Here is a 20,423-nt window from a genome sequence, read left to right as displayed (position 1 = left end):
TTTGCTGTCTTTCTTTTTGACCACGGTATTATCTGTGTTTCTTTGGCTTATATTTTTATGGTCTTGATATCTTCCGTCTAATGTTTTTTTATTATATAAGTAAACTCATATTCAATGGTTTTGGAGTAGTAAGCTTAAAACCAAGAATTTATTTAATATCGCCAATATAAGTAACTATAGACCACCGTACGGCCTTCAACAATGAGCAAAGCCCATACCGCACAGTCAGCTATAAAGGGCCCCGAAATGACAATGTAAAACAATTCAAACGAGAAAACTAACGGCCTAATTTATGTACAAAAAATGAACCGAAAAAACAAATATGTAACACATAAACAAACGACAACCACTGAATTACAGGCTCCTGACTTGGGACAGGCACATGAATACAGAATGTGGCGGTGTTAAACATGTTAGCGGGATCCCAACCCTCCCCCTAACCTGGGACAGTGGTGTAACAGTACAACATAAGAACAAACTATACAAATCAGTTGAAAGTCAAACTAAGTTTGGTTTATACTTTCTATAAAAATAATATTACATTGTAACCGTACCAGTTTTTTTTCTGTACCAGATCTGCATTTCAATAATTGCCCTACCGAAGCAGATGAGATCAACCCCCGTATTTTGTGGTATTCGTGATCCTCAGTCTTTAACTTTCTATGTTGTGTTTTGTGTAATGTTGTTTGTATTTCGGTCGTTTTTTTTCTTTTTTTTTTCCATGGCATTGTCATTTCGTTTTCAACTTATGAGTTTGATCATCTCTTGGTATCTTTCGACTCTGTTTAATGCATCTTTATTGATACCCTAGGCAAAATTGTTTGAAAATCAAAAACTAAAAACAAATCGTTGAAGAGCTGATGAAACAAACTAGAGGCTCTCAAGAGCCTGTGTCGCTCACCTACATGTATATCTACTGTGGTTTTGGAAATCATGTAAAATAAGGTTAAAATCATAATAAATAGTATTATATACCCCAATAATGATAGAAACCAAGTTGAGTTTAATTTGGCCAAGTAGTTAAATTAAAAGCAGGTCATCCCATTGTAGTCTTACAATAGTTAGTTTTCAAGTTGTGACCATTTGAAATTGTAGTTTTACAATTTTCCCATAGACTTCTATAGTAAGCCCCTATGTTCTATTTTTAGCCATGGCGGCCATCTTGGCTGATGAGCGGGGTCATCGGATACATTTTTAAAACTAAATACCCTAAGGATGATTTAGGCCAAGTTTGGTTTTATTTGGCCCTGTAGTTTCAGAGGAGAAGATTTTTATAAAAGTTAACGGACGACAACGACGGACGACGACGACGACGGACGCCATGTGATGAGAAAAGCTCACTTGGTCCTTTTGGGCCAGGTGAGCTAAAAAGGGCCAACAGAAAAACCTTAATCGGTTAAGGAATCAAAGCTATGTGCGAAGGAGATAAATTATTTAATCTAAAAGATATTTCGTTGGCCATTCATTTTCAAGTAACAAAAAGTGAAATAGCAAAAATACCGAACTCCAAGGAAAAATTAAAACGGAAAGTCCCTTAACAAATGGCAAAATGAAAAGCTCAAAAACATCAAACGAATGGAAAACAGCTGTCATAGTCCTGACATGGTACAGGCATTTCCTTATGTAGAAAATGGTGGATGAAGCTTTGTTTTTATAGTTAGGTAAACCTCTCACTTGTATGACAGTCGCATAAAATTGCATTAATGTCTTCAATCTGTCTTTCAGTTGATATAATTAAAATGAGGAATATGTTTGTAAATGTTTTAAACTATTGCACAAGGAGAGGGTCTTAGATTTTACGGTACGCTTACAGATCTATTGAATGAGCAGGTGTCCATATCTGATTCCAATTACCTGTAGAGGAGTTGGAATTACAGTAGTTTTGAGGCCCGGTTTGGGTTTCTGATTATATAGATTTTAAAAATTTGGAAAAAATGTGTGGTGAAGCATTAGAGCCAAAAGCAGCAATATAACGTTGTTTGAAAGAACTCTTAGATAATTAGGTTATCCAGTAGAGTTCTTCGTCGATGGTGAAAATTCTAAAGGAACATAAATTTCAGATAGCCATATTAGTGTAAAGGGTTTCCTCTTTAGTTAGTGCCGTATGAGAATCATTAGGTTTCGAAGTTAAGTTTGAATACATTTACCTTATTACTTTCCCAAGCAATTGATTTTGCAAAATATCTGCGATTAATAAACAAAAACCTTCATTTTGAACTTCGTCTACTGGGACAAGAACAAAAGTATCACGAATTTTGGACAAGTGCCGAGGTGCTAAAAGTGACAGCGAAAAGGAGAGGACTGATTCCAAGGCAATAGAATTTTGAATCAAGGAAGTCAATAAACTCGATGTCCAAAAACTCACGGGCAAAAAGACCACAGTCAATATGACACGACACCGTGAGGAATACAAACTATAAAAAAGGGAGTAGAGTCATTTAGTTTAAATTTGTTTGGTTTTTAGTCCAGCTCTATTTATGTGTTTATTTTATTGTTTTGTACATAAACTCTACTGGATACCCTAATCATCTAGTAATTGTTCTTACAAACAACGTTTTTACGTTTCACATTTCTGATTTCGGTGCCTTTATAGCTTGCTATGGGGTATGGGTTTTGCTCATTATTGAAAGTCGTACGGTGACCTCTTGTTACTTACCTCTACGCCATTGTGTCTCTGGTGGATAGTTGTCTATGGTAGATATTTGTATCATTGGCAATTATACCACATCTTTTTATTTTTCATATACAAACAATCACTAATTTTTCAATTAGATCGATTGTTGTGAGTTTGAACAAAAAAAGCAGACATTTATAGACATTTTGGTCTTTTTTTTTTATAATCAATGAATACAATGAAGACTGTAAGATATATATCAAATAATTCAGTTAGAAATTACCAGTGAGATGTAAATATATAATCCTTTAATATTTGTCATTACAAGTTGCTTCATACATGGGGTGTGAATAGGGGTTTACAGAATAGAGAATAATGGGCAAAAAATATAAAGAATAAAGAAAAATGGACCAAAATAATAAAGAATGGTAAATAATGAGGTGCTAAAATATAAAGATTAGAGAATAATAGACAAAAAGTATAATGAACAGAGAAAAATGACCGAAAAAATTAAAGACTACAGAAATGAAGGATCCCCATCCAGACCCTCATACATGATCATAGTCTGCTGATGCGTTGTCCGATTCTTTTAGACTGTTCACGTGTAGCTTATCATAAAATGTTTCATTGCTATGATAGTCAGAATTCATTGATTGATCGTATACTGATTGGTCATTGTATTCTTCCAGTCTGTTCGAGTGAAGTTGATCATAAAAGGTTTCATGTACATCGCAGTCCAAATGTGTTTGCTTTTGTTCATCTGATTCATTTGCTTGAACTACAAAATATCCAGGCTGAGAAATATTTCCGAAATTCCTTGAAGACACTTTTGGTAAAATGTTTGTTGAAATCTCAGGTTTGGTTACTAAATCAGGCCCTGATTTAGCATTCGATGAACTCTTGAAAGAAACGGCATACACTGGATGACTTAAAACGTCGAATGTGCTTTGAATATTCGAGATCACCGAAGCGGTTGCTGTGTTATCACTTTTTGTTAAATTAAATCTGCTTTCATCGGATTCGTTATCAATAAGGCTTGCACTGGAATATACTGAATTACCTGAATCTTGAATTTCAGCATACTCGTCATCAATCATTGGCATTGAGAACTCTGACCTTTCATCTTTTGTACTCTTTTGTGCATCATTCACACTGAAACCATGCTTATCTGAACCTTCAATGCCATCAACTGTAAATATCCTACTCTGTAATGTACCTTTTGATACGTTCCCTATATTCATTATTGTATATCCTTTTGGACTAAGTTCATTAGTACATACATTTGTCGATTTTGATGGCATGGAAACATCATTGCTATCTTCTATTTCGTCATAGTCAACATCCATTGGGTATCCCTGACCTACAATCACTTTTGCCATATCCATAGCATCAGCAGTCTCGTTTTGAATCTCTCTGTTAAAATTATGTTCCTCAATATCTGTGCAGTTTTCAGATTCGTGATTTATATTATATTTACTATTTTCATGTTTACTCTCGTGTTGAGTTTCTTTGTATTTACCACTCTTTTTTTCTGAGCCCGGTTTTGAACCCCCTATTTTATCTTCCATATCATCATAGTTGTCAACATTTCTCAGTGTTTGACTGTTTTTAATTTTGTATAGTTTAGATTTTTTACTCTGTTTCTTGTCTTTCTGAGTAACGCTGTTGCTGAAACACACTTTATTCTCAATGTCATCATAATCTTCTCTAGATGCTTTTGTTTCGCCTTCGCCTCCAATTGCAAAATTTCCTTTATTTTCTTTTAATGCATTTTCTGTTGAGATGCCTTTAATATTATCCGTGTCGACATGATATGGTGGATGTTCAGCTCCGTGCACATTGTGGTTCACATTGGATGCTTCTTTGAAGACAAAATCACCTTTGTTTTTCTTGTCGGACTTGCTGTAATGAAAATGTCTATCAAAAGTTTTGCCAGTCTTCAACCAAAAATTGAATGTGGCACATCAACATCGAAACTATATACAATAAGTGAAACAATGCAATTTAAATTATGAAATTTGTTTCAACTGTTAAGTATAAATATCAAAGTTATTATGACTTCTTCATGCTGAAATACTGAAATGTCGACTGATAATAATTTTAAGATGGTGTGAACAGTCAGATAAAAAAGTATGTAATTATTCAACTCTAGTCCTAATATTTAAAACGGTTTCGATTCATAAGGAACATACATGCCCGGGGGGATGTTACTTCAATACTTAATTGATAGGGGTACCACTGGGGTTCTGCTGCCCCACCCTTTTCATATAATTTAGATTTTTAAATGAACACCTTTTCACATATTGTGTGGGTTGTGTTTGGTGTGTTGGAAAAGTGCAATACCAAAGTGTCAAAAAGGGAAAAGTTTTGGATAATAACACAGCCGGGAACACCAAGACGGATGACAGAAGAATTTCATTGACTTTATCATATATTTCTGATAGTTTTTCCCCACCTATTTAAATATTTTCAAGCTGGAAAATGTGACCTATTCCAGCGGCACGTCCTATCTACCGCCTTGTATATAAGAAGTCCACAACCCTCCTCCCCGAGTATAAAAGATAGGTTTTAAACAATATGAATGTAAAAGTTGTGGTGAATGGTAGACTGCTTTTCATTTTTAAAATTCGGGAACTTCATACTCATACTTTTTACTGTGCGTATTGCTGTGTGTTTGTTTATTCTACATGACTAGTGGTATAGGGGGAGGGTTGAGATCTCACAAAACACGTTTAACCCCGCCGTATTTTTGCGCCTGTCCCAAGTCAGGAGACTCTTGTCTTTGTTAGTCTTGTATGGGTTTTTTAAATTTTGGTTCATTTATATGTTTCGGAGTGTAGTGTGACGTCCATTTTTACTGAACTAGTACACATTTTTGTTTAGAGGCCAGCTAAACCCGCCTCCGGTGCAGGACTTTCTCGCTGTGTTGAAGACCCATTGGTAGCCTTGGGCTTTTTTCTGCTCTTTGGTCGGGTTGTTGTCTCTTTGACACATTCCCCTTTTCCATTCTCAATTGATAAGATATACATTGTTCAGTAAATAAAATATTTTCCCATCATACCGGATTCAGTCCTAATTACAGTAATACAAAAAATAATAAAGAAGTCCAGGCTATTATCAAAATTCATTCTCATTTTTTTTGTCTGTCAGCATTGCAACATGTGCCAAATATATCAGATCCAGTATGTGGGTTTTTCGGAGAATTGTTGTTAGAAAAACTATAAAGTAGAATACATTTCGCAAAACAATTTGTTTATCTGAACAGACTCCGTTCTCCTCTCTGTTCTGGTACTTATCACATCAGCCAAAATTTTAAAGGTGTGTATCAATACGTCAAAACCAGAGGATTCCGGAAGATCTTTCAAACAGAACGTAGAACTGGGCGTTCTCAGATCCTTGAAAATCATATCAATGCCTCTTTAATAAACAAAGACAATAAACACATTATTAGATATATGTGTTGCTAGAGGTGAAATCAAATACCAGTCCAAACGTATTGTGGTTTGAAAAACCAGATAACACAATTTCAAGGATCATTCGGAAACTTTTCACCCTTTAATTATCGGATAGAGCTTTAAATTTGTACATTGTCGGAGTTCGTGTTTTCTCAATCTTTCGTTTGTTTAGTGTTTTGTGGACCTTTTTTGTTTTCTTTTTTTGACTTTTTACTATGGTGATATTTGTTTTTCGTTGATTAATGTTCTTCGATTGAGTTTGGTATTTTCTTTTCCTTGTTTAAACATTCATATTCAAACTTACCTGATCTTGCACACAATCATAGCCAGAATAACAATTACTGCCAATGAAAGACTTCCAATAAGACTAAACATTAACATTAAGGTACCTGTACAAATATAAGAAAACAATAATAATATGTTAATCAGAAACTTTGTAAACTGTTGTTTGACAATTGAAGATAAAGAAAATATGTAGAAAAAAAAAAAAAAATGTCGCAATCAAATTGATAGATAGTACATCGTATGACACAGTATATCACGTGACAACTTACGTTTCAAGCATATCTCAATTTCATAAAACAGCCAGTCAATCATTTCATATTTCATAAATAGGTCTATCATACATTGAACCAATACAGAATACCTCTTTCTGTGGTCAATGCTTATCAGTTAAATAGGGAAAATGCTTCTTGCCTTTTTGTCTATTTACACCATGTGTTGCTTTTAGTTTCACAGGCACCAGAAGAAAAACCTTCAGGTGCTTCGTGTATTTCATATTTCATAAATTGATTTTTGAACCAATGATCCAGTGAATGTTTATCCTTGAAAATTGTGAATGTTAGTGGCATATGTTTGGAGTCTTTTGTCTAAAGTTAACTTGAAACGTGTCTATACCCGGTGCGATTTTAAGCTTGGCATATTTGTTATAATTACGTGTCTATTGTTAAGAATAGGAAATTGACCTGTAGACATTTTTTCTTTGGTTTAAGTGCTTTTTTGGCAGCTTCCTCGTCGACGTATACACCATCCCTCCTTTAATAAATATTAGATGTTTTTTTTTTCCAATGTGGTTTAATTTTAATATATTGGTATGTATTTCTATCAAAGGACAATGATCACGTTGTTTGCCTTGAATTTTAACTTTATCATAAAATGTCAAACTAGCCATAATTTGGTTTCTAAATGGGTGTATTTCAAAAGCCTTACTGCTAGGTTAAACAAATCTCTTCATAAGAGTACATTCTAGGCTTCAAAGTCAGCACATGTTGGATATATTGCAAAAATACTATGACTTTGTGCATATTTCAGACTTAAAAGCTTGATGAAAGCCTTGGCCGACCGTAACCTAAAACCCAAAATGTTTTGTAACCAACAGATGTCATCGATGAGATATAATCCTTAGACACAAACATTTCCTGGATCAGGGGTGACGGTCAAAGTTAATTATGCTAAAAGCTGTTAAGCATTAATGAAAATTTGACAAAAACAGACGTTTCAACACAAATAATGCATAATTAAGTTATAATTACTTCGTCATTTACGATGAAATGTGCTAAAAAAACAAGTTATTTTGTATTAATAGTAATATGACAACTAGTGACACTGTATATGTGAAATTTGTTGTCTGATTTGAAAAAAAAACATCAACATCTTAGGCCAATTTAAACCCTTCGTCAACTTACCCCTTTTACATCAATCAATCGATTCTACAATGACTAGAGGAAAAGGGGGAGAGTAGAGATCTCACAAAACATGTTTAACCCTTCCGCACTTTTGCGCCTGTCCCATTTCAGGAACGTTTGACCATTGTTAGTCTGGTATGTTTTTTTTTAAATTTCTGTTCATTTATATGTTTCGGAGTTTAGTGTGACGTTCATTTTCTCTGAACTAGTAAACATTTTGTTTAGGGGCCAGCTGAAGCCCGCCTCATGTGCGGGATTTTCTAGCTGTGTTGAAGACCTATTGGTGGCCTCGGGCTGTTTTCTGCTTTTTGATAGGGGTTTTGTCTCGTTGACACATTCCCCGTTTCCATCCCGATGTTATTTCTTTGTTTTGTACATGTATTTAGCTAAAGTTAACAAATACCTGTAGTATCAGTGTAAGTATCTCTGTCGGTTTGCGTTTCATTTACCACTACGATGTTCTCTGAAAAAAAATATATCCTTTACTTAAGCTTTACTTATAATAAGTTTGTAAATAACATTGAATTTTCGTTATCCTATTGGGGAATGGCCTTTCTCAAATTCTTAGCCGAGTAAATTACTATTCCTGACCGGTTGATTATTTTTTTTTATATTCAACGTGTGTATCGTATGATCTCAGTTCTTCACTTTATGGCGTCTCGAAAAAAGACGACATGTATGATCACCTCACATACAAATAATACATCTGCAGGCAGATCATTAATGAAAGATAAAGTTTGCCAACATCGACTAAAAATCATCAGAGAAACAGATTCCACCACTGAATCTCGTGCAATACGATATTTCTCCACTCTCGACATTTCAATTTGTAGTATTAACAATCTCGGTGAGGCTCGTGTTCTAAATTCAAAAATTTAACTGTCTCGAATGGAGACATATCGTATCGCACTCAATTTGGTGCCGTAGAATTTACATTTACCGCCCTATTCCTGTTGAACATGTGTAATCAATCTGCTTTTTGAATATTTGCATGAGGCTTTATGTGTAATATTTCCAGAAGCATACACTAAAATTTTAACCTGGTGAATATTAAACAATGCTCTAAATATAGAAAATTCAGTCATTAAAGTGACGTGAAGAATGAACGGCAGATTCATCATTAAAGTGACGTGAGGAATGAACGGCAGATTCATCATTAAAGTGACGTAAAGAATGAACGGCAGATTCATCATTAAAGTGACGTGAAGAATGAACGGCAGATTCATCATTAAAGTGACGTGAAGAATGAACGGCAGATTCATCATTAAAAGTGCCGTGAAAAATGAACGGCAGATTCATCATTAAAAGCGACGTGAAGAATGAACGGCAGATTCATCATTAAAAGTGACGTAAAGAATGAAGGGCAGATTCATCATTAAAGTGACACGAAGAATGAACGGCAGATTTATTATTAATAGTGACGCGAAGAATGAACGACAGATTCATCATTAAAGTGACGAGAAAATGAACGGCAGATTCATCATTAAAGTGACGCGAAGAATGAACGGCAGATTCATCATAAAAGTGACGTGAAGAATGAACGGCAGATTCATCATTAATCATTCTAGAAACTCGATCATTCTAATTTGGAAATGAGAAGCCAATATAAAAATAAGGAGATGTGGTATGATTGCCAATGAAACAACTATCCACCAAAGTTTTAAAAAAATGGATGTAATCAATTATAGGCAACTGTACGGCCTTCAACAATGAGAAAAAACGCATACCGTATAGTCGGCTATAAAAGCCACGACATGAAAAAATATTAAACAATTCAATTGAGAACACTAACGACCTAATTTATAACGAAACAATTTACGAAAATACAAATATGACAGACATGAACCAACGACAACCACTGAACTAAAGGCGCCTGACTATTGACAGGCACAGAAAGAATGTGGCGCGGTTAAACATGTTTGTGAACGCCCAACCCTCCCCTTACCTGAGACAGTGGTGTAACAGCACAACGTCATGAACATAAGAACAAACTATAAAAATCAGTTGAAAAAGGCTTAACTCATCAGATCGATACAAAACAGAAAAATATTAAACAAAAACACAGACTGGACGTGGCAGGGTATTTATCCATCCCTCATCCCTAACAACACACTAAATACAGATCAGAGAGTACTCGCAGTTTCTGACTACTAGTTCAAAGCCAATAACAACTAATAAAAAAAATCATGTATCTAAGACTAAAAACATATATTTTAGTAATGTCGACTTATAAATCCGTCATGAGATAATAAAATTTCAACGGTATTTTCAAATCATTGTATTAATTGAAAGTAATACTTCATTTTACTGAAAGGCAACTGATGAGCAGTACTGAATTGTCTAGTACATGTAGTTAAATAAATGAACAGTTTCAAATTTACCGTCAGAAAAATTTCAGAGAAATGAAAGTTCGGATATTTCAGATGATTTTAAAATCAGAATTGGTATTGTAGACTGAATTAATTTACAAATGTTATTAATATACACAACTAAATGTACTCACCAAATCTACACATAAATGTACGTGTATCCATACATTTACCAGAACGAACTAATGAATTATTCATATCCATATACTGGCACATTAGTGGATTAAATGATAATCCTTTGTCTGAGAAAAAAAGCATAATATATTAATAAACATAACTAATAATATACACAGATATATGTATGTATAAACGGTTATCATACAGCAATCCACCAATGTTAGTTAAATAAAATAAAAAATGTGTTTCTGGAGGTCATGATACGGTCTAAATTATGGAAGCAAACAAAAACACACGCAAATTGTTTATTTGACGTGGATACTAAGAAATTCTATACAAACTTAATAGTACTACAAAAAAAAAATCCGCGACAAGCTAATTTTTTTCAATGATTTAGACTTTCATGGAACAGTGTAGGAAAGTATTTCGGTTTTAAATAATTCGACGACCTTTACTGCATGTTAATATAATAATATTAGTTTAACTTTTCCCCCTTTTAACCTAAAGATCATGTCTGTTCAAACTCGGTTGGATCGTGGATGTACTATATTGACGTGAATATAATACTTCCATGGTTAAATGGTGTTCGCTGATAACACTTTAACCTCCACTGAATACTGTGTAACCTGATTTCTCCCTGTTAAAACTCTTCAAGTAAAACAATTATAGCCGGCCGATTAAACTCATGCAATTGGTACATATAGAAATTAGTGATTATGTCCCTTCGATCCTATTTTATTTATATATTTGCATTATAGCATCGTCCAATAATGATTTAACGTTATTGTTAATCTCATTAAGCATGTCAAGGATGTACTTAGGTGAGGTTTTGGAATTTGTGATAAATGTTCGGACTCCTTGGTTTTTTTCCTACGATACAGGGTAAAATATTTTGCCCCATAACACCCATTTATCTTTTCATACAAGACTTCAATAGCTCATAAAAGGTTATTAACCAAAATTCAAGCAGATTCTAGATTTCTTTTCTTTCGATTCGAGACCCAAATAATACCAATGCAAGTATAGGGTAAAAGTCCGAGTCAGCAGAGGTATCAACACAGTGTTAGAAAACAGCAGAGGTTATCTACACAGTGTTAGAAAACAGCAGAGGTATCTACACAGTGTTAGAAAACAGGAGAGGTATCTACACAGTGTTAGACAACAGCAGAGGTATCAACACAGTGTTAGAAAACAGCAGAGGTATCTACACAGTGTTAGGCAACAGCAGAGGTATCAACACAGTGTTAGAAAACAGGAGAGGTATCTACACCATGTTAGACAACAGCAGAGGTATCTACACTGTGTTAGAAAACAGAGAGGTATCAACACAGTGTTAGAAAACAGGAGAGGTATCTACACAGAGTTAGAAAACAGCAGAAGTACCTACACAGTGTTAGACAACAGCAGAGGTATCTACACAGTGTTAAAATAAGACTTTATTTGTTTGCTGCGTCCGAAGCGCGTTAAATGGTCAATGTCCCATAACTCATAAAAACATTTTCTGATGTTTTAATTAAAATAAAAACTATAATCACATACACATTTTGACAAGCAATCTTACAAGTATTGAAGCTTTCAAGAAAACGGTATATCATAGGAATAGTATTTTACGGACAGACCGATCGATGGAAGAATAATATCAGTATGTCATCCGTGCTGATGGGACAGAGCACCGCGACAGCAGACCAAAAGCCAGTTAAAATACATACTAGTAGTTCGGACTGTCATGAAATAGAAGTTCCTTCATAATATATGTTCCATGCAAATGGAAGAAATATTCTGTAATATCATTTCCATTGGAACAAATATTAATATTACAATATTTGTTCCTTATGGAATAAAGGGTATATAAAATGTGTTCCAACAGGAATAGATGTTATGGAATTGTTTATAGCAAAGTTTCCAGGGGACCTTCTGTAAGGCGGAATAAATATACGTTGACATGACTAACCACTTTCTAATAGATCTCGAGTATAAGTATCACGTGTCGCACTGGTCCATAGTTGGTTCTTTTTGCCAGTGCTACAGAAGGACTTGTCATACCACTTTAAAAATGACCCAGCGTTGCTGCACAGGTTTGCAGCGTCTGTCTGTTTTGTATAAGTTCCAGCACTTATTCCAAAATCTACAGAACAGTTAAATAGAGTTTAACATACTATATATATATTTAGTCTAGTACCTGCATATAATTATATATATTTTTTCACTTTCCAATGTTTGTTTACACATGTAACATATACAAATACATTGTATCGTGAAGAAATGTCATACGTATTTCACCAAATCAATAAAAACAAATAATTTATCCAAAAAAGGACATGTGGTATTATTGACAATGAGACAATTATCCATCTGAGTCAAAATGACGTATGTGTAAGCTGTTATAGGCTACTGTACGGCTGTCAACAATGAACAATACCAATACAATCTTACACATATTTTAAAAGCATTAAAAGGCCCCGGTAGGACAAAATATCCTGCAATTTAAAACAGAAATCATTGGGGTTTCAGTATAAAAATGATAAAAACAAAAAAGAAACCTTTTTTTTAATACATTGCTCTTTTAATTCAGGAAGGTTGCTTCAACTCCAATGCTATTTTCCCTGAATCTTTGTATGAAAGTATTATTAAATAACTTTGTGCTATTTTCATTTCAATCTCCTTTCGTTTTCTTTCCTAGTCCTTCCATCCCCTCGTAAATTTCGCTCTTTTTTTTGCTTAAATGTTATTTGAACGCATTACCAATCTCAATGGGTGTCTTTTGTTCTTTTGTTTTGATTTTATTTGTTTTGTTGGTTGTTTTATTGTTGTTATTGTTGTTGTTGTTGTTGTTGTTGTTGTATAACCATAACTTGTTTTAACGACCTTGTTTACCTATAAATTTATCAAATAAAATTACGAAAAGTCATTGGTATTTTTAAACGCGATGTATTCAGAAAAGAACATGAAAATCAAATTCGGTCAGTGCTATCTTTACGACATTATATATATAGACTTACCACAATCTGATTAAAATTAAATCTCCACATTAGCGTGGGAGAACGCAGCGACCAAGCATAACAGATGAGCGAGTGTAGAGATTTAATTTTAATTAGATTGTCAATGAGTCTTACCACAAATTGCTTCGTAATGATTTTGACATTTTTCTGATCTGAGAATAATCTCCCCTTCCTGACACTGCGCTGACATACATTTCAGTTGTTCTTCCGGTGTGTCTAGTAGTGTTCTCTTAACTTCTGTTATATTCTCTAAATGGTAATAAATATACAATTTGTCGTAGCTTTTATCATCATAATTTAAATATCAACGGATAATTTTCCCAGATTGATCATTATGTTCATCCATTGCTACGAGTTGTTAAATTTTTGCCGCGTGTATCAAGCATTTCATGCAGAATATTCATTTTCATACTGTCTTGTGCCAAGTTGTTTATTTTCATTTTTTTACCATGCCAAGTTATTAATTTTTAAAATCCTTCTGTACCCTTCCCACCCCCAGGAAATCAAACAGTCGTCTCCTAAATGTATATTTTCCTCTGTTACTTTTACAAAATGTTTATATATATTGTCGACATGGGTTGTTTTATTTTGTTACCCTTCATCAACAGTCATCATACATATGGTGTTATGTTTTTTTCTTCTTCACTAACAAAGTTAACAAACTTAAATTATCAATAAAAAATAAAAGACTGTATAACCAAGATCATTGATTCAGACTCAAGTTACTTACGTTTGTAGACTTTTATAAATTCTTTAGGGCTGCTCTTGCAGAAAGTATACAGTGTTGAGACACGTGGTTTGTCCATACAGTAACAGGAAGTTCCCTGTAAATGAAAAATTCAACTTACGTGTATCTATAAAATGTAAAATATATGAATAAGATATGTTGTGTACACGTTGGAATTGCAGATCTCTATGGCAACGTTAATGGAACGACAAGATTCCATGGAATACGAAAATGCATGTACAGTTATATGCAAGACTAATTTATTGTCTAATTAGGATCAATATAATGATGGCTAGTAATAAACACCTTGAAATTTATCCGTTCATCCTGTGAAATTCGCATACAAACTTGAAATAAAAGATAAAGAATCGAGCCATTCCAGAAATGTCTTCACATGGATATCACGATCTCACATATTCTTTTCTTTTTTGTTTTGTTTATTTGTTTTTTCATCTTTTGCCTTAAAGTTTTTTTTATTGTTTGTTTGCAGTTTATTGTTGCTGTTGGTATTACAGAATCAGATGACAAATATGCAACACATTTCTTCATGATGGATCAAACAGATAATTATAAGCACAAAGCACTTGTCTTTTTTTTTTATTAGGATTCCATCATTTGTTTGGGACTGTATAAGGTTAACATACGTTAAAACCAAAATATTCTGTTGACTGACAAAATCTTTGACATTCAGCATAGCTGTCGTCTTCAAATACTGCTGATACGGTTTTTGGATGCACATTACAGTCTACAAGTAACAAAAATAGAAACGCTAAAAGACGGATACTGATACCTAAGTGTATCCAGATGCAGATCCAGGATTGAAAAGGGGGAGGGGGCGGGCCCCCAAACTAGACAAAGTTTGCAGTCCAACAGTTTATAAGTCTGAATTAACGATCAATGTAAAATCCGCCTTTGGTATCAAATATGATTTCTATCCAAAAAAATATAAGCTTTTGGTGTAAATAATTATTAATTTATTCATAAATGGAGATGAAGAGTAAAAATACTTATTAGATATCAATCAGACAAAACAAGTTCGCAAAAAAGTCATCTTTGGGTCATAATACGAACGTTATGTTATAACACAGTATTATATCACACTATCAGTTGATTTAAACTTATTTTAACAAGTTAAGGTGGTACTAAACACCTAGACTTAAATTAATTTGGCTCGTTTAATTTTCATTATATTTTGACAAAATATTTATTTTGATCCTTTGACAAAAATATAAAAATTTCAAAAGACTTGAACCACACACTTTATCGGAAAAATTTCATTGGATATACAGCAGTTTGACAAACACTAATTGTGATCATTGAGAAGCTTAATATTTCCTTAACAATAGAACGTGATTAAAACGTTCATCTGATTTTTACAGTTATTCCCTGTAGTGTTATGTACCACCTTAATGAAAAGATAAGCATATTGCAAAGTATATCATGTATATAAAGAGAAAAAAAATTAAATTAGAATAATTTTTTTTTCATTGCAATCAAAGTACTGTAACATGTAAAGCTGTATGCAAACATATGCAAACATATTTAGCGTTTTCACAGCAGTAACGGCCAAAGAATCACTCAAAGGGTTGGTTTGTTTTTAGTTATTTGGTTTGTTTTGTTTTGATTGTTTATTTTTTTCGTTTTTCTTGTGGAAAAAAAGGGGGGGGGGGGGGGTCCCTGCCTAAATATTTTTTTTATTTAGATTTCCCCTGTTTTATTTCGTTTGTTTGTTTGTTTGTTTGTTTCTCTGATTACAGTCAATATATTTGAGTTGGTTACCTAATGACAAACATAATGCAAGAAGTACATTTACATGAACAGATAAGTATACTGCTTTCCAATCTGACTAAATGTATCGTGGGATATATAAATCATACTAGTACATGATGTATGTCCAATATTTGATATTAAGTAAAACAACTAACCCCAAATTGCGGCCCACTGAGACCAGGTTGTATAAGATCCAGTCCACACATCTCCTGTCTTATTGTCTGAATGTTCCATGATTTCTGTGTGGTTGCTTTCAAGTATGCCACTTTGATTAAAACAGAAATCCCTTGCCTCTGTCCATGTTAGTTTGGTATGGTAGTAAGAAAGAGACGTTTCGGCTACTAAAAAGACTGAAGGTAAAAGTTGTAGACGTCTGGATTGTGAAATAACACAAAATATATTTACATCCCAAATATATTCACATATATCGAAAAATATAGGAAAAAATTGTTTTTAAAACATTCGACGTAACATATTTTTATGTTCCAAATATACATGTATTCACAGCCCGAAAAATAGATAAGAAGTTCTTTAAATGCATTCCAGAAAAACAAATAAGAAATTCTTTTTAATGTATTCCAGAAAAAAAAAAATAAGAAATTATTTGAACGAATTTCAGAAAAATAAATTAGAAATTCTTTTCAATGCAATCGCTTTTATATATATTTACACAACAGATATATCCATAGCCCGAAAAATGAATAAGAAATTCTTTTTTACGCATTTAAATCTATACATATATTGCTAAAATGTTTTTAATTTTATGTGTTTTAGGGAGGAATGGTTTTAACAAGATCTGTCTAGGTACATGTATATATCCCTATTTCGTGAGACACTTACCTGGATAGATATACAGAAGAATAGAAATAACGAGATACACTGTGAGATTAGATGATTCCATGTTTGGTTGTCATTCTTGAAGTCTATCTGAAAACATTTCACTAACAATATTCACAATGTTTCTTAAAAATGATTTTCATATGAATTCAAAATGATAAAAAAGGCTTTGTTGTACGTGTTTATTTCAATTGCTGGTAAGGACCGAAATATGTCAAAAGATTTTTGTTCTCAGTTTCGTGGGCTACCCTTGCATGGAGCAGGATTTGCTTACACTTCCGGAGCACCTGATATCACCCCTGGGTGTCGTGTTGTTCAATCTTCAGTTTTCTATGTTGTGTTTTGTGTACTGTTGTTTGTCGTTTTTCGTTTTTTGCCATGGCTTTGATTTGTCAGTTTGTTTTTGGGGGCCTCGGTGGCCGAGTGGTCTCAGTAGTCACTACTGTAATCACTAGCCAGTCAACACTGAGGTTGTGAGTTCGATTCCCGCTCGTGCAGGTGGACTCGACTCCAATCTTAATTGACTAGGATTGTCAGCTTTCCTATCGAAGGTCGGTGGTTTTCTCCGGGCACTCCGGCTTCCTCCATCAATAAAAACTGGCCGCCACGAAATAGCTCAAAAGTGGTGCTTAAAAGTGGCGTTAAAACACCAAAAATCAAATCAATCAAATCAAATCAGTTTGTTTTTGACTTTTGAGTTTTAATATCCCTTCTGTATCTTTGCCTCTCTTTTATCCGTTTGTTCCTATCGACAACAACACCTTTTTAACTACATGAAATTGAGAATGGAAATGGGGAATGTGTCAAAGAGACAACAAACCGACCAAGAGCAGAAAACAGCCCAAGACCATCAATGGGTCTAGTACAGTAATTTGCCTTTGGACAAAACTGATATTTTGTTGCGAGAAAAAATGAAAATAAAATATTCCTTAGACCCGATAACTCTAATCTGAATTAAGTGTTTGAATCATAAAGTGTTTAGAATTATTATAGAATTATGAATTAATAAGTGTATATTCGGGAAGTTAACAATTCACTTACCTTCATTGTTTAGAAACGGATATATATATTTTTCAAAACAAAAATATCGTTCACAGATTTTATCTATAATCCCAATATCCTATCGATTACATGTATACAGTGTACATATAAATACACCGTGAAAATATAGAACAGGATTTCGATGATGTTAAAGATATATGTGGTACATGAATGTACGACAAGACATTAAGTAAAATTAACTTGTAATTACTTAATTATGTATTTCTTTTTTTTATATCAATTTTGCTCTATACATGTACATGTAGGTATGTAAATCTACACTTATGTCCACGCACAAATTATTCCAAATGTGTCTAGTGATTGTCTCCTTATATTAACGCTATACAATAAAATAGAGAATAGAGAATGGAAATTGGGAATGTGTCAAAGAGACAACAACCCGACCAAAGAGCATAAAACAGCCCAAAGCCACCAATGGGTCTTCATCACAGCGAGAAATAGCTTATTTAAGTTCCCGATGAGTTCATTACACACAGGCGCATTTTGGAATGAACATTATAACATTTACAATATATTTCATTTTCCTTGCATAAATTTTTTTCTAGTTTTAAGGTATGACCCCCTCCCCTAGTTTAATGTTGAGTATCTTTCATTATCTGTCAGTATTAAACAGAATGAAAATGAACTGCTCTTGATTATAGCTAATTGTTCTTGTACTCTACGATCTATGGATAGCTGCCCTTTTAACGGCTGGTCATTTCACCACCGACCACTACCGAGCACCGCCGAACACATCTAAATATATAATTCTACGTCTTTATTCTTATATAGACTAACCTTGGATCAAGGACGAATGTATTTACAATTAAAGAACCTTTGTGAGCACGCTCACATACCCCCACATTGGACACTGAGCTAACAAAATCTCACGAGATGCCTAAGTGTCACAGACTCATAACTCCTACAAAAGTCAAATGATAAAAATTTTCTTGTGGATATGCACATTTACATATTATGTCCTTATTATCTACTCTACAAAGTTTCATGAAATTCTGTGTTGTGGTTTCAGAGGAGTTGCGATGACAAGAACAGGACTGACGGACTGTAGTATATTGAGGCCAATAAGTTCAAAGGGGCATACCCATGTAACTCCTAGAAAAAAATTGAATCATAATTTCCTGTCGATATGCACATCTACGATGACAAAAACAGGACTGACCGACTGTAGTATATTGAGGCCAATAAGTTCAAAGGGGCATAACTCCTAGAAAAAAAATTGAATCATAATTTCCTGTCGATATGCACATCTACGATGACAAAAACAGGACTGACGGACAGTAGTATATTGAGGCCAATAAGTTCAAAAGGGGCATAACTCCTGGGAAAAAATCCAATCATAATTTCCTGTCGATATGCACATCTACATAGTATGTCCTTATTAACTACAAAGTTTCATGAAATTCTGTTGTGTGGTTTCAAAGGAGTTCCGATGACAAAATGTTGCAGTAGTATATTGAGGCCAATAAGTTCAAAGGGGCACAACTCCTGGAAAAAAATTGAATCATAATTTCCTGTCGATATGCACATCTACATTGTGTGTCCTGAAATTCTGTTGTGTGGTTTCAGAGGAGTTGCGATGACAAGAACAGGACTGACGAACTGACAGACGGACGGACGGACGGGTCAAAAACATTATACCCGACGCAAAATTTGCGTGGGTTATAATAATGTTACGAAATAGTAATCATATATCACCAGAGACGCGCGAGGAGTCATCGGTGGTCGAGGGGTGAAAGTAGTCGAACTACTGTATCACAAGCCTGTCAACACTGGTTGTGAGTTCGAAACCTGCACGTGATAGGTGCTCTCGACTCTAATCTTAATTGACTAGAATTGTCAGTTTTCCTACCGAAAGTCGGTGGTTCTCTTTGGGCCACTAGCTTGAAAGGGCCAAGGTCATTAAACGTTTGAGAGCTTAAGAATAAAAGGATCTTCATAAGGTTAACAACATCAGACGTGGGTAAAAGCAACAATAACAAATCTAAGAAATGCATTGTGTTTTATTAACAAAGATACATTTAATGTGATATATATAGCATGCACTTCAAAACTCACTAGAAAGGGAAGTGAGATAGAGATCACTGTTTTTCTTGTATACTACACAATCATATCTTTCTCATGAGAAAAGCAAATACAATGCAACGCATTTTGAAAGAAATTTATAAAATATTTGTTTTAAAACAGTACATTGTTTAACGTAGTCGAAAATAAGTCAGTGCGCATGGTACATACAAGATACGAAACTATTGAAAATGTACATTGGATAAGCCACCGACTATTCATTTTGTGTGTGTTGCATGATCATTATTAAATAAATTATCTGATTAAAATATACTGATTTCAAAAATGACTTCGGTATTGGAAGATAGTTATTATTTTAATAAAAAGGAGAAAAAAATTGTATGTCCCGAGAAAAGAACCCTTGTCCCTTCCTCGATGAGTGGTCGGTGTCACAGAATGAGAAAACATTTTCAACGTAAATAATTTCAAGTTTGATTTCACTTTTACACATTCTTCACTGAAACAAGAGGCAGACAATTCGATTATATGCACAATGGCGAATAAACCAGTGCTTAAAACCTATTTTGCACAAAATAGTTTGATACATATAAACATAATATTATGTAAGCTTTTTACATTTTTTTCAATAATAACACAATCAAAGCATCACGGCATAAATAATGGACAGAATAAGTAAACGAGATCAAAGTGAATTCTATCTTAAATCTTAATCTTAAACAATTTACACTGGAACACGATGCAGGCAAACATTTCAAATGTTTGGCTT

General features: G+C 33.9%; 1 protein-coding gene across 1 annotated transcript; it reads right to left on the bottom strand.

Moving 5' to 3' along the window:
- Positions 1–2,834: 2,834 nt before the first annotated feature.
- LOC127732036 (uncharacterized) lies at positions 2,835–6,456 on the bottom strand. Its single transcript, XM_052241076.1, has 2 exons — positions 6,374–6,456; positions 2,835–4,516 (listed from the first exon to the last, which is right to left on the bottom strand). The coding sequence occupies exons 1-2, from the start codon at positions 6,448–6,450 to the stop codon at positions 3,163–3,165; spliced, it is 1,431 nt and encodes a 476-aa protein (XP_052097036.1). The 5' UTR covers positions 6,451–6,456; the 3' UTR covers positions 2,835–3,162.
- Positions 6,457–20,423: the final 13,967 nt, after the last annotated feature.

Source organism: Mytilus californianus, unplaced genomic scaffold (assembly GCF_021869535.1).
Source record: "Mytilus californianus isolate M0D057914Y unplaced genomic scaffold, xbMytCali1.0.p SCAF_22, whole genome shotgun sequence".
In the NCBI taxonomy this organism is placed as follows: Eukaryota; Metazoa; Mollusca; class Bivalvia; order Mytilida; family Mytilidae; genus Mytilus; species Mytilus californianus.
The sequence above is the reverse complement of the archived record's forward strand: the minus strand, read 5'-3'. Positions and strand labels throughout refer to the sequence as shown.